Source organism: Gossypium hirsutum, chromosome A12, assembly GCF_007990345.1.
Source record: "Gossypium hirsutum isolate 1008001.06 chromosome A12, Gossypium_hirsutum_v2.1, whole genome shotgun sequence".
NCBI lineage: Eukaryota > Viridiplantae > Streptophyta > Magnoliopsida > Malvales > Malvaceae > Gossypium > Gossypium hirsutum.
The window spans coordinates 96947944-96964423 of NC_053435.1; the positions used below are offsets into that span (position 1 = coordinate 96947944).

Consider the following 16480-nt stretch of genomic DNA (forward strand, 5'->3'; position numbering starts at 1 on the left):
AAAAACAAGGTCCCGGTACCTCATTTTTAAAAACCACTTGAACTTAATAAATCACTTATATAACATAAATTATCAAATCAAAAACCTTTTTAAAAATCGCACTTGTCTCATAAATATTATATAAATAATATTTACTAACTTACTCGTTGGATTTGGTGGTCTCAAAACCATTGTTTCCGACATCACTGAAAAACGGGCTGTTACACTACTAATCATAAAAGAATCTTAGCCTCTAAATCATCAACGTAGGATACATTTAGATTTAAGGAAGGTTTCAGTAGACACCACTTAAGGAAAAGAAGGAAGAACCCCTTTTCAGAACACACTCTCACATATAAATATGATTCATCTTGCTTTAACAATTGTCGTACGTATCAGAAATTATCTTCTTATTGGCCTACAGTTTCTGAGAAAAATATAAATAAGTTCCCTTCATCAAACTTATCATGTTAAGATATACATTTGATTTCTAACCAAATTACTTTAAGCCTAGCTAACACAATATTCCATACAAATCGGCGTACTATACCTTTAGCTAATACTTATCTCATATTTCACTTTTTATCCATTAACACAAATGTCTCAATAAATGAGCCCATTTGATCAATTAATTTTCATAGGGCGTTTCATGTGTAAGATTACAGGCTTTAATCTATGACTTATAACACATCCATACATAAACATATCAATGAAACAAATGCCTAATCAACAATATAAGCTAAAAAAAGAAAAGAAAAAAAAAGACAAATAAACAAACAAGAGAAAAAAAAAAGATGCAATAAAGTACGGGGACACTTTGTCCAAGTGGTCCAACATTCAACCGTTCATATACTATCGAAGTGGTTCAAATTGAAATTAGGCTGTGATGGGTCCTTCGACTATCATTAAAAAAGATAATATAAATTACATCAGTTTTTATCTATTATATAATTTCATACATTAAATTTTATTTCATGTAATTATACATACAAAAAAATTGGAATGTAGACGTAGAAATTTTATTTTGAATCAAATATATAAATCTAAATGAATAAATGCTTTAGTTTATTTTTATATTTAATAAATAAAATTATTTATGTATTTAATATGTAAATATAAAATTCTATTATATTAATAATGATCATGATAATTTGAGAAAATCAATTAATTTTTTTCACAATTTATTCTTGTTCTAACAGTTGTTACGATGGACGTTCACTAAATTTATCATATCGAGAGACTAATTAATGTTAAATAAATAAATCCAACTATTAGTGTCCGTATACTTAAAATGACTTGATGTTACATCTAATTATATCAGAATTTTTGTGTAATATGAATATATCCTTGATATTTATCACATTGAGGTAAGAAATTTTGGTAGGGTGGGTCTCTTGCGTTGCCAATCAGAAGCAAGAAAATTGTGACAAGTAAAGTTTTGGAGACCACCACTTGTTTGGCTCTCTAAATCATTCCATTAGCTCATAAATCTTGACACGGATTAGATCTCTATATCTATGAAAGAAAGAATAAAAAAAGATTTTTTTTTATTCTTTATTGTTTCTTTTTCGTTCCTATTCTGCTTTCGGATCTGATAAAACCACGAATGGGGCTTAAACTAAAAAATAGTAAAGGATTATTTCGTTCCAGATAGTCATTACTTTAATCGGCAGATAGGAGGATACTCTGGACCGAAATCATGGGAGTACTGCCTAGTCATCTATGTTCACACTAAAGGTCTCATACGTGCAATTAATGTTATAAATGAGATAGTAACATCTTGTTTAGCAAACAGTCAAAAAAGATGGATGACAGAATGAACAAGAGTGACAAAAAAGCAATGGAGAAGGAGGAGAAAGCTACCGTCGCAACAGATGATGAGCCTGAAATCAACTACAGATGATGGAAAGCCATGCCATTTATTATAGGTAACTTTGGAACAAAAGCTTGTTTGGTTTTGATTTTTTGCCTTGGGTTTTTGAGGTGTATGATTCATGGCAGGGAATGATACATTTAAGAAATTAGGAGCCATTGGGACCTTAGCCAACCTGTTGATCTACCTCACTACTGTCTTCAACGTAAAGAGTATTACAGCTGCAACTATGATTAATGTCTTCAATGGCACTAAAAATTTTGGAACCCTGGTCGGAGCTTTCCTCTGCGATACTTACTTCGACCGTTACAAAACTTGGGATTTGCTACAGCTACCTCTTTCTTGGCAATAACATTTAACATAGATCACACCCTACCCTTCATTTGAAAATCCCCAACAAGGAAACTAATCATAAAAAAGTATAGATCTAAAGCTAAACTATAATAGGACATTGACCCAACCAAACTTTATCAATTTTGTGCTACAGTACAGATTTTGATATAATCTTTTGGCTTTTTTTTTCTCTGCTCTTTTGTTTATAAAGGGATTGCTAGCAATACAACTAACAGCAGCTATTCCAGAGTTACATCCTCACCGGTGTGCAGCAAAAGAGAGTGGGGAATGCGAAGGGCCAACAGCAAGGCAACTGCCATTTCTGCTAATAGGTTTGGGGCTAATGATTGTGGGAGCTAGGGGCGTTTGGCCATAACTTGGCATTTGGGGTGGGCCAATTCAATCCTAAAACAGAAGTTGGAAAGAGAAGAATCGACAGCTTCTTCAATTGGTACTTCTTCACCTTCACTTTTGCGCAGATGGTATCCTTAACCCTCATCGTCTACATTCAATCAAACGTGAGTTGGGCTGTTGGCCTTGGGATTCCTGCAACTCTCATGTTTATAGCTTGTGTGGTGTATTTTGTTGGTTCCAAAATATATGTCAAAGTTCAAGCTACTGGTAGTCCAATGACCAGTGTAGCACAAGTAATAGTGGTAGCTATCAAGAAAAGAAAATTAAAACCTGTGGAGCAGTCTTGGCTCTCCCTTTTCAGGTATTTTCCTTCCAAGTCTATTAACTCTAAGCTTTCCTATACCGACCATTTCAGGTTAGCACACTATCTGCTCCCACTTATCAGTTTACTTTAAGTATATCCAATGCATGCCTCAGGACCAAGCAATGTAGCTAAAACAAGAGGGGAAAAGAACATGTTGAGAATTGGCTTAAGTTAGTTTTTTTTTTCTTTTTTGTATATTCAGATTCCTAGACAAAGCAGCTATTGTGACACCCCAAGATGAAATAAAGGGTGATGGATCACCAGCGGATACATGGAGACTGTGCAGCTTGCAGCAAGTAAAAGAACTGAAATGTCTGTTTAGAGTAGTTCCTATATGGGTATCACAAATCATGTATTGTGTTACCCTTGTTCAACTGCATAACTATGCCGTGTTTCAAGTCGTTCAATCTGATAGACGCCTCGGAAACAACAACTTCAAGATCCCAGCTGCATCATATGTTATCTTCATGATGCTTAGCCTGACCATTTTTATGCCTGTATACGATTGAGTTATCATCCCATTCCTTCAAAAAATCAGAGGGAAAGAAGGGAGCATTACAATCCTGCAGAGGATCAGTATTGGGATGTTTGTCTCCATATTCACCATGCTTGTGTCTGGGATGGTAGAACAACACCGAAGAAGCATAACTCTGATGAAACCGACCTTAGGAGTTGTGCCAAGAAAAGGTGTCATTTCGTCAATGTCAGCCATGATTTTAATCCCTCAATTCATACTTAGTGGACTGACGGAAGCGTTTGCATCCATTGGCCTCATTGAATTGTACTACAAGTAGTTCCCTGAGAACATGAAAAGCATCGGAGGGTCTCTATTCTATTGTAGGCTGGCAGGTTCAAATTATTTCAGTAGCTTGTTGATCTTTATAATTTATCGAACAACAAACCGCACAGCCATCGAAAACTGGTTAAAGGAGGATCTGGATAAGGGAAGATTAGATTACTACTATTACATAATTGCTGGCCTAGGAATCTTAAACTTGGACTACTTTTTGTTATGCGTAAGTTGGTATAAATACAAAGGAAATAGCGACAATACCCCTAAGCTTGAGCTTCACGTTAATGGCGAGAAACAGCAGTCTGATAAACCTTAGTCTTATGTTGAATTGTATTCATATATAGATGATGTATAGGTAGCTAACTTAGATGAAAACCCTTTATTACTTTAGCTTTAGATTATAAGATCCAACAAGAATATGCAGTTGTAGGGCTGAAGAGAAGCAGGATAAATTCAAGAGATTGATGTTGCATCTAATTCATATTCTATTGACATGTTCCTACGAAACAAGAAAAATAAAAAGGAAAAGTGAGAAGCCAGAATTCATGATCTTCATACTATTCTTGTTTTGATGTTTAGTTTTAAAGTACTTGTCCTTATATAGCTCCTTACTTTCCTTTGATTGTTTAAATGATTAAAGAAAAAATATATATGGAAAGAGGACCTAACATTTTTATATATATATATATAATTTGAATACGTATGTTAATTTTTTATTAAAATATTACATTTTGAATATATATTCTGAATGTTAGTATTAAAAACTTAAATTTTTTTTAGTTTGCCTTTATTTTTATTTTTTATATTATAAGATAATGGTCAAAATTTTAGTTTTAATTATTATATTCTATTGAAACTTGATATTTAATCTACATGCTTTAATTTTTATATATTTTAGTTCATTTATTTTATAATATCATTAGTTAATCTAAATAATTAATTATTTCAATTAAAACGTTGACAATATTTTTTCTTTAAAACACTACAACAAAAAAATTATTTTATCAATACAAGTTCGAACGGGTGTTTATAAGGAAAAAAATTCTAATCAATATTTTCAACATTATTTTTATTATTACATGACTACAAAATGAATGTATTTTTCTTTTTAAATTTAAAATGCCATTCTAGTAGATTTAATAGAAGAATTTTAATAACGATAACAATTAGACTTAAAATTTTAAATTCAAAAAATAAGAGTAAATTCTTAAAAATAAAAGAGGCTAAAATCCAAATGTACATAATGTATAGATACTTGAAATATATTTTAATCTCCAAATTCTTACTCAATAATTTGATACAAATAAATAATCAACCCAACACGATATAAATTAGTTGATATTTTTTTTGTTGTTGATATCATCTGTAAAAATTGTTTCATATTTATCAGACAGTTTATTTTCCAAGAAGAATCCATCCTTTTTTTATTGGGTTAATGATAAACCATAAATGTAACATATTTTAGTTCCATGTTAGGCTTATTTTTGGATGATTTATTATGAGAATTAGTGAATTTGATGCTCCTAATCCCTTAAATTCATATTTCTATAATTAGGAGAGTATTTGGGAGCAAAAGGAGCGAAAAAGATGTCAAAATCAAAGTTTTCAGGATCCACACGGACTGAGCACATGCCCAAGTGATCCACACGGGCAGGCCACATGCCCATGTGCCAGCCCGTGTCGATATCGCTCCCTGCTTCCCAAACACGTGAAAAAAATCAATTTTTAAGGTTTCTGAGCATTCTAAAGTCTATATAAACACACTAGAAGAAGACCTAAGGGGGGACACAGAGCCGTTGGAATCATCTTAGAAGCAGATCCAACTCAAGATTGAAGATCTCCATTCAAATTTCTCTCGAAGTTTATTTGGGTCTTTTTATGTCTTGTTATTTTTCTAAAGTTGAGATGTTTTCCTTTTACATTATGAACTAAAATCCCTAAATACTTAGGGAGGATGAAACCTACGATGGATCTTATTATTTAATTGTTTGAATTACACGATAAATACTTGTTCTTGATTATGGGCTCTTAATCCTTGTTTTAATATTTGCAGAATATTATTCCAAGTTTGATGTGCTTACTCAGTGGAGCAAAAGTCCCTGTTTAAGAGAGGATCTGCCATAATTAAGCAGAGTTGATTGCAATCCTAGAAATAGGACGATATAAATCTGCCGGATTAGAGTCAAATCTAATAATGGAATCCATAGATCGAGTTAATGCGACAATGGAGTTTTAATTAGAAAGAGATTTCAATTAATCAACCTAGAGTTAGTTGTTTTTAGTCTCGAAAGAGATATTAACATAATTTAGGGATTTCTACGGATCAAGACAAGTGAATAAATAGTTTGATTCAAAGTCAGAATAATAAGTGAAATCTAGGTGGATTCTTTCCTGGGTATTGTCCTCTTTATAAGTTTTCTTCAAATATTTTTCCCAATTCACTCTCTGTCGCGTTCAGTAGTTAATTAGTTAGTTAGTTTTAGATTAAAACAAATCCCTCATATTTTAGGCTAAATCATAGAAATATAGCTAATACTAGTACTGTTAGTCATCGTGGATACGATATTTTGGACTCACCATAACTATACTACCATTCGATAGGTGCGCTTGCCTTAGTCGTGATCGTGGTCTAGTTTAGTGAATCATAAAAAGATCATTAAGTTTTTGGCACCGTTGCCGGGGACTAAGATATTAGGAACACTTGATTTTTATTAATTTAGCCATTTTATTTTATTGCATGTTATTTTTTTGTTTTGGTTTTATTTTTAATTACTAATTTTTTTTGTTTGCTTCTGGAAGGTTCTTGTGGTTTATGACTAGAAAAAACTCGTTAGGACCTCTAATTTTTGACAGTGAAATTGAAAGCACAGCTTGCAGAAATCGTAGAGAAATAAGGAGGAGTCTACAGTATATAAAAGAAGAGCACGAGGACTAAACTAATAATACTGAGGAGATGGCTGAAACTGCTACCTCCTGTGATTGTCGCAATTCCTATTAGAATTCTGCTCCTCGTACTAAGTACGATTATGCTAAGCCCACTCTCACTGGGGCTGAATTGAGTATTGTTAGACCTGCCATTACTGCAAATAATTTTGAACTGAAACCTAACACTATTCAAATGATTCAACAGATTGTTCAGCTTGATGGTTTGCAGGATGAAGACTCAAATACTCATTTGGCCAATTTCTTAGAGTTTCGTGATACATGTAATTGAAAATTCATGGGCAGAAATAAGGTGGGAAGAAGCTAGTTTACAAAGTTTTTACAAAGGTCATGTGAAGCATTATCCATAATAAATAATATTAATGGATAAATATGGCAGCAAATTGAATTTGCTGGAAGGGTCTTAGGCGGTGTGTCAAGCCTATAAATTTATAGGAGTGTGCATGGTGTAAATGTTGTGTGTGCATAAGCAAAGTGTGATAAATAAGTTTGGCTGGGGTTGGAGCAAGTGGGCGAGAATTAGGAATTTTTACAAAAACAAATTAATTATGAAAATAAGAATTTGCGATAGTATTTTGTTGGTGTAATTTAACATATTGACGATACTAAATTAAATTGTGATAAATTAAATTATTAAGTGATTTGATATCTAAATTTCTTATTCAGATTGACTTTTGAAAAAACGTTTTAAGGGTGTCGTCTTATATTGTGACCACAACAACCCTTAAATAGGTTTAATTGCTTTGTAAACTCACATTATTTTCTTTAAATAGTTTCAGAAAGTTTTTTTTTTACTTAAAATTATTTTTTTGTAAAAAATGTGATTCCAACTGCAAATAAATTTTATTTATTTTTTGAAAAATAATTTTTCTATTTAAATTATGTCTGACATAGTAGTTACTGATATTTATAGTAGTTTTCTTTCGCTCACATTTTATTTGGAAACTATAAATTTCTAATAATTATAATTTATACATAATAATATTTTTCTAAAGCTTTTATAATTATCCTTAATATTAATTTAATTTACATATACGGTATAAAATTTTAATTATAAAAAATTTAGAAAAATCTTATTACATATAATTTATAATTATTAGTTGAATTTATAGTTTCTAAATATAATGTGAACAGAAGAAATTACTATGAATAACGTTAATTGTTATGTCAAATATAATTCGAACAAAAAAAATAATTTTTCAAAAAATAAATAAAATCTATTTCCAGTTGGAATCAATTATTTTACAAAAAATACTTTTTGGTAAAAAAGCTTTTTGGACTAATTCATATAAGGCTTCTCTATTTTTGGTGTTGAAAGAGAATAAAAAATAATAATAAGGAAGGTTTATGAAGCAATTATCCCTATTTAAAGTTTAGTGTCGCTACACTCTCAAAATTGATCTTAAAAGTTTTTTCAACAGTCAATCTAAATGAGAAATTTACTTATCAAGTCTTTGAGTATTTTAATTTATCATATTTCAGTTTGGTGTTGCGTGTTTAGTATTACTTTTAAGAAGTATTTTTGGGACAAAAAATACTTTTAATATAAAAGTATTCCTAAACAAGTTATTTTTTTAAAGAAAAATACTTCTTTTAAGTAAAAAAATTAGCCCAAAAATATTTTTTTAAGAAGTTAGAAAATTTTAAGTTCTCTTCAAAAACATTTTTTTTTCTAAAAACATTTTTGAGAGCGTTACTAAATTAAGCCTAAAAGAAATAGTAGCAGCAACATAAGAAAAATATTTACATGTGTTTGTGTTGTTATGTAATAAGTAATTTTATTAATATTAAAAGTATTTCGAGTCCATTACGCTACTAGTGTAACATTTCAACTGCGAGACGTTTTTAACTTACAAAGGGAAATAAAAGGTAATAATTGGTTGTCTCCCAGCGTTTATTTATTCTTACACACACCAAACAGATGGGATTTTCAATCTCAACCATCTTTGATGCCTTGTATAGTTTGGTTAATTTCCTTGGATTATGTGAGAATCCATATCTTTGCAAATTTGGATTACAAACTGTAACATTGTCTCTGGATTTGGAATACCCTCATGCAGTTTCTCGTACTCCAATGTCCAGTGTAATATACAACCTTGGCTCTTTGGAGAAACTTGACTTTTGAATACGAAGCTCTTGAAATTCTTCAAAAGGTCCCCTTCAATTATTCTGGAGGTGATTGACTTCAATCCATTCAACCACTCTCTTTGAAAGCTTTAGACTTCCCATCTGTAAATCATAGTTTATGTATGAAACCAAAAGAAAGAAAAAACTTGTCCTCAAGTTCAAACTTACCATGATCATAGTTCCAGGAGATGATAAAACCCTCTTTTCCCCCATTCACCTTCATGTAAATATCTATAGATATTTATGGGTTCACCCGACAATTGCATGTAATTGAAAAATCAAAGAGGCCGGAAATGGACTTCAATGTCCAGCCCAAATGAAGAGGTCTAACTTTGAAAACCAAAGGATATCATCCATCATCCACTTTAATTAAGTCATGCAAGCACGTCCACGTTATTATAACGCATATAATAAGGACCATGGAAGGTCCAGTATGGCAATATTATTGGCTTTTCCAATGATTCATTTAGTGCACGCACGAAACTGAAATTAAATTATATATTTTTATAATAATAAAGATTTAATTTTGTTATTTTCGTAGTCTATATTTTTATAACTTTTAAAGAATTAAATTAAATTATTATTATTTTTAGAGGTTAAAATAAAATTTTACCATTATTAATTTAAAATATTATAAATTATAAAAAGTTTAAAAAAATTCTTATTTTAAGGAAACTGAAGTACTTGGGAACTCTATAAAATAATCTATATTCTAACAACAAAAAAAGTTACGTCTGATTTTACTATACAACTAATCTATAATAACCATAATTTTCATAATATATATATGAAGCTAAAGTTAGTATAAAAACTTAGTTCTTTATTATTTTTCATTGGATGTAACTATTAATAATTCCCAGTAGTTTGGAATTTTATTTGTAAGATATTTCACACAATTGATCCATCTATCAATTACCAGATATTCTATTTTTATCCAACTATCAGAGTTTGAATCAGGAAAGCAGTGAATCGTTCAAAACCAATAAAATATCCAAAATTGAAAATAATTCAAATATTTTATTCTTTTATTAATTTTAATTTTTTAATAAAAATACTTTTCAACCAAATTATATATATTATAATAACTTTTTTTTCCTTTTACCTATTATGAAGATGATGATGAAATGAGAGGACTACAACGCCCACCGCGATGATGAAAAAAATTGGTTGTTTTTTCATCATTGTTCACTCTCAATATAAATTTTCTTTTTTTTTTTAATATCCTAATTTTCTTTTTAGATTTTTTATTTTAAAATTTTTTTAAAAAACTACATGTTAGTTAAATTGTGCGTTGAACATGTTAGAGATCTCGAGAGTTTGAGTTGATTTTAAGTTAGAAGAAAGGAGGAACAGATGAAATTTTGTAGGGTGAAGGTCGGCAATTATGAGAAATGACTTGCGCACCTTAAGTTAGCATGCTTTCCTTTAAATGGTATAATTTCATATTTCAGTTTCGATCTTTCATGGTTTTATGAATATGCAATGCGAAGGACAATTTTATCTTATTAATAAAATAACATATTTATATATGCACAAAAATCTACTAAAATCATTTAGTATTTTTTAATATTTGATTATCAATAAATATGTTTTAATTTCAAATTTATATTGTGTAGTTACATAATATCTATGAAATACAATATGAATTTATTAAACATATTTTTATTATTAAATACAAAAAAAATGTGCATAACACATGTAGGCAAACTATAATTTAATTATAGTTTACTATATCATATTGTATAAATATCTAAAATTAATAAATTTACTATAAAAGTCGAAGTTTCCTAACAAAATTTAAATATTAGAGTTGAAATTTAAAATTTTATACGGGCAGGTAATATAAACTTCCAAAACATGATTGAATATATATATATATATATATATATAGATTTTTTGAAGACCAGAATTATGTTATACCTATACAAACACAATATTTTTCTATTTACAAAATTTATATGGGTGAACTTTGTACTGAAAATTTTTACGTATTCATTACATTTTTTAATTAATTAATGAAAACATATTTTTAACTAATTTTAAATTTATAAAATATCTACTTTCAAAATTAATTTATTAATTTATATTACAAATTTAATATACACCGAGACCAGATCTCTTATATAATAAAAATTAATTGGAGGTAATTTTGTCTAGTCTTTGGTTATTGTAGGTCGAAAACTAGTTTAATTGTTTAAAAAATAAAATATAGTTAAAATTATTATTAAATATAAATTTAAGTTGTGCCAACTCACCAGGTCTATTGTTAACTCTCTCTCTCTTCATAACTTCAATGTGGTTTTGATATTATATAATTTAAGTTATGAAACTTAAGATATGGATAAGAGAGTTGCAATATGAATAATGAATTTATACCTACTATTTTTCTACATTTCTACTTATTGCCCTATGCATAATTAAGTTATAAACTTCTTTGAAAAATTATAACAAACTCCAGTACAATGGAGTTAAATTAAATTTTAAAAAATATTTGGTTTGGGCTCATCATCCCAAACAAAACATGAATGTGTTTTTGATAATATGATCAAAATACGTGAATTCCGTGTTGATAAAAACGAGTCACCAATTACTTAGGCTAATCAAGCGCCATTGAGCTCCAGAAAATAAGTCGCCATACAATACACTCAAATAAACTTGAGTAGCTATTAACTCGACGGAGTTTTTTTATTAAAAAAAAAAATATTTCTTCAAGTTGAAAACTGATCAAACTTAGAAAAGGGCCTAGGCGATAAAATTAATAAATTAATTTGGGGAGAGGTACATCCAAAATTTTAAAATGATAATTTAAAATTAATAAAATTATAAATTAATATATGGTAAAAATTAATTTAAAAATAGTTCTAGATTCCCCATTGAATGAGAGTGGCTACCAACTGCCCACAGGCTAGTTGCCACATGTCAGGGGTTGCTGAAAAAGGTGTCTCCAATGGGTATTTAAAATTTGAATTTTGAGAGAAAGACTTTGCATTGTTCTCAAGTTAATTGACTATTTTACACTAGTGTTTTAATTAATTAAATTCAATGAGCTTCTTTTCTATAAAATTTCATTTCTCGTACCGAGTTTTAATTTTATCTAATATAAAACCCAATTTTTAAAAATAAAATTTAACAAGGTTGAAAATAAGTTTTGATTCACAAATTTGGTTCAACTAGTTGAATTACACCATCATTAATCAAGTTTTATAAAACTGGGTTTAGAGTGGTGGTATATTGTACATGTGTTCAATTTTTTGGTTAAATAACATAAATTTTAAGGTGAAATCAGTTTGGGGTTTGCCCCTGGCCCTTAGATTGCTAAAATAACAAGTCTTGCAAAGTATAAGTGAAACTGTCACGGGCCGCGAATAGCACCGTGACAAAAGCATCATCATCAGTATCAACTATCCATTTTCTCCGTTCGGCTTCTAATTTTGATCGACGGGGCACTTAAGAAAATGTGTATTTTCACTGAATAACACAATTCAAGCTGTTGAATCTAAGGTTTAGAAAGCACACTGATTTGACCTTTTGTTTTTTATAATAAAAGAAAGGAACTCAATCTAATTAACCATTACAAGAATCAGAACACAGCAAGTCATTCCTAAGCAGCGCCCAGGCACCAGGAGTTGGTTCTTCAAAGCAGCGTAAAACATCTTCCCTGTTAGCATCTCTGGGTTTTTATTAGTAGTCTCATTTGTGTGTGATTGAAAGTATAAATACTTTGCAGATTTCACTGGCAAAAGAAGAGTGACCCAAAAAAAAAAGAATCACAAACCAAAATTGCATCTAAAATCTAAAATGCAAAGGGCGTTTTTACTGAAATAATTTTTAAAAAAAAATTATTTACCAAAATAAGTTGTCAGCCCGATTATTTATCAAAATGAGTTGTTTTTCTCATTCGCGCCTATCTGACAGGCGCAATTCAATTTTTTATATTAATTTTTTATTTTTTTAAATAAAATATTATTATTTTTATTTTTATTAAAAAGATTTAAATATATATACAGGTAAAAATATGGTTTAACAGGTCAAAATACGGGTAAAAACGGGTCGCGCTTGTCAGATAGGCACGATTAATCGAGCCTGACAGGTAGGCGTGAATGGGCTGCCCACACAGTCCCCCTCCTGCAGCAGCAAACCGCCCACCCAGCTGCCCCTTCTGCCCGCACAGTAGCTCTCCTACAGCCTTTGTTGCTGCATGCATGTAATTTTTTTGTTATTAATTATTAATTATAAAATATTTATGTTTAGTATTTATAGTTTTGGATTAATATTTTGTATGAATGTAATTTTTTTTGTTTTTATAATTATTTTAAAATTAATTTGTTAGTAATTTAGGATTATGTTAAAATTTTTTGTGTTTGTAATTATTTTAAAATTAATTTATTAGTAATTTAGGATTAAGTTATAAATTGTTGTGTTTAGTTTAATATTTGGTGAGTTTAACATATAAGTTTATAAAAAAATTAAAAATCATTTCATTTTGAAAATAAATTTGGACAAATAATGTTTAAGCTCATTTAAATTTTTTAAGTTACTGTTAAGTATTGGTATGTTAATAGTTGCTGTTAACTCATTTAATTTTTTTATATCAACTTGGATATCAAGATTAAGTTATATAAATTATTTAACACCCACAAATATCAATGTTTTTAGTGTTTTGTATTTTAAGCAACAGACATTCCTGTGGGCCTCACCATTTGTGCCTCTGAGATAGGCACGATTAGTCGCGCCTCTGAGAAAGGCTCAATTAGTCGCACCTCAGAGATAGGCACAACATGTATTCGTATCTATAATCTGAAAACAAAAAATAATATTTTATTTTAAAAAACAAAAAAAAATATTTTTTAATATAAAAAAAAGAGTCGCGCCTGTTAGATAGACGTGAATGAAAAAAAATAATCCATTTTAATAAATAATCCAGCTAACAACTTATTTTTTTAGTATATAATTTTTTTTTTTAACTTATATCAGTAAAAAAACCCATGCAAAGGCAATGAAGTTTGAAGGGATGGTAGCACCTCACACATGGAGTGGTTCCCACTCAATAGTTCATCCCACTAATACAGAATAATAAAATTCCAAATCTCCTTTTGTGGAGCCAATTCCAAGGAAATATGTCAACTGGAAGTAAAGCAACATACTGTTGTTCAACATTAAAGCAGCTCCACCATGAAAGTTACTGAAACTGTAGATGAAGAATTTATACAGAAAGTGTCAATCAACGCATTCTCATGGGTTTTCACATCACGGAAAATACTACTTTTTTCAGCTTTCAGTGAGATAGCCGTATTAGCAATTCAAAGCCTGCTAACTGCTATGTTTGATCTTATCTCATTGAATTTTGCATATGCAAAGGGTCAAATGCCTGCGTTCAATAAGCGAATCTCTATATTTATGATCCCATAATGAATGAATAAAGCATAAAAGAAGCTGCAATGGATTGTGTAACATTTCTAAGAACCTTATCAGAAAAGTTGTTATTTAATTACATTCCTGGGGAATTGAAGCTTATCCAACTCTAAGAAGTAAGAATCCCCCCAAAGCAAACTAAGATTACACAAGGGGACAAAAAACAACCATTTCGAACCACAAACCAACACCAACACATTTGCATTTCAATGCCATTCATTGGGTTTTTATTGCTTACTTATAATTGCTACTACAGAACAGACTTAAACAAGAGAGATTATAAATACAGGAACTCAGTAAGCCCAAGACCAAAAGGCATGATCATCAAGAGGGAATCCAAAATTACAGGAACCTGCAGGCGGGTCGGAGTAATCGATGTCTTGGAGTTTAGGGAAGACGCATGAAGGAAGATGTAAGAGGCCCTTACTCAAGTTGTCTTCCTCATCTTGTGATAAATCAGACTGGTCTGGTTCAAATGGATAAGATGAACCAGCACCCTCCAAGAGTACTGAAGAATGAACCCCTTCAGTGTAATCGCTTTTCATCACTGGCACAACCTTAGACTCTTCCCCCTCGGCAGCCTCTGATGGTAGCTCTTGCGAGGATGTTTTCGCATCAGGAAGCTCCGACTTTCCCTTCTCTTTCCCTTCCAAAAGTAACTTGTCCGTGAGCTGAACAACCTGAAATATATAAACATGAAAATTGACTTCATTATTGACTATATGGAATTTTGTAGCTAATTAATTACCTCTTCTTTTAGTTTGTCAGTCTCCTTGACGAGATTGTCATAGTCGGCCTTGAGGCTATTATAGCTGGCTTGCAAACTGTCATAGTCTTTCTCAAGCTGCTTGGTCTTCCATCGAGCCCTGCGGTTCTGAAACCATATGGCAACTTGTCGTGATTGGAGCCCAAGGTCTTTAGCCAGCTGAACTTTCCTATCGGGTTCAAGCTTGTTCTCCGCCTCGAAACTTTTCTCTAGAAACTGGACTTGGTCAACCGTAAGCCGTCTCTTCTTTTCAGATCGATGTAAATACTCTTCTATATCCTCCTCCACCTTCTCTTCTTCATCAAATGTCCTAAAATACGATCTTCTTCGGTCAACGCCTTCGAAGCTTACCATCGATCTTGTACCTGAAACTGGACCATCATTTTTCAGATCACAAAGAAAGGATGAGAATAAAATTAAAAAAAAAAAGATGGAGAGAATACCAAGAAAAGAAGAAGGAGAAGAGCCTGGAATGAAAAGGGTATCAAGAGGCTCAGAAGAGGAAGGAACCCATTGACTTTGAAGCAAAACAGAGAGATTATTAGAACCAGCATCAGCACTAGTATTACTACGATAGACCCTCCCACCCGCCATTAAAATTTTCAAGCTAAAGGATCGATCTTGCTGTTTTTTTTTCTTTCAAAATATCAGCTTCATCATTATCATCAACATCGTCAGAAGAAGATCCAATAAGATTAAAAGGGGAAAAGAAGGCCACACTGGATAGGTGGGTTTCTTTGTTTCAAAGAATATGAAATTCTTCACTTCACTTGTTTAAGGCTTGTGGCGAAAGAAGCTGGTGATGATGATTTCAGTGATATGGGATGTGTGGGAACAGCGGCAGATCACACCCATCATCAGTCAGAAGAAGTAGAAATTTTGTTGAGTTTCCGGTAGAGGAAATAGATGGAAGGAAAGCTTGGGGAAGAAGATGAAGTGGCAAAAAGAGAAAAAAAAATTTAAAACAAAAACAACAACAACAGTGAGAGTTGAGTATGATGGGTTTGTATTAAGTCCAGCAGATTGGTTTTCATGGGGGCATGATGTGCTTAATTTGATTTTTATTTTATCTTTGTTTAATATTCCTAAAATAGCTTTAGTGAATCAATTCTTTACACCTAAGGCCATCACTTTTTATTTGTGAAAAGTACTCAACATTGTTCCAACTTTTGCTTGGAATAGTATCTCCTAGTTTTAGATTGCTACCAATAGTTGGGATACAGTAACTTGCATGGCTTTCTTGGGCTCATATTGCCCTATTTGTTCTTTAAATGTGAAACAACACATGAATTTCATATGTAAAATTGCAAAAGCAATAGGGAATGAAAAGGAATCTTCCTTTAACTTATGAAAATGGGTAAAAAAGAAAATTGGATGACAACCCAAATATGAGAACATATCTATCAAAATCATCAACAACTTATGATCAAATTCAAGAAATTTTTAGAATTTCCAAAAGATATCTACAAAATGATAAGGAATCATATAAATTATTATAATAATTAAGGTTTATATGAAAAAAATACTCAAACTAGG

At 30.8% G+C, this 16480-nt stretch overlaps 1 protein-coding gene and 1 pseudogene across 2 annotated transcripts; one reads left to right on the forward strand and one right to left on the reverse strand.

Moving 5' to 3' along the window:
• The first annotated feature begins 1510 nt into the window (after positions 1–1510).
• On the forward strand, positions 1511–4251 carry LOC107916748 (protein NRT1/ PTR FAMILY 2.11-like; annotated as a pseudogene).
• A 9958-nt stretch (positions 4252–14209) lies between these two features.
• On the reverse strand, positions 14210–16179 carry LOC107939850 (homeobox-leucine zipper protein HAT5). Of its 2 annotated transcripts, none has more exons than XM_041083193.1 (3): positions 15388–16179; positions 14927–15309; positions 14210–14858 (listed from the first exon to the last, which is right to left on the reverse strand). In XM_041083193.1, exons 1-3 carry the CDS (start codon positions 15536–15538, stop codon positions 14472–14474), a joined length of 921 nt encoding a protein of 306 aa, XP_040939127.1. In that variant the 5' UTR covers positions 15539–16179; the 3' UTR covers positions 14210–14471. The 2 variants fall into 2 exon arrangements, with proteins under 2 accessions (XP_040939127.1, XP_040939126.1); XM_041083192.1 differs by having other exon boundaries at positions 14927–15315; positions 15388–16103.
• Between the last annotated feature and the right edge of the window lie 301 nt (positions 16180–16480).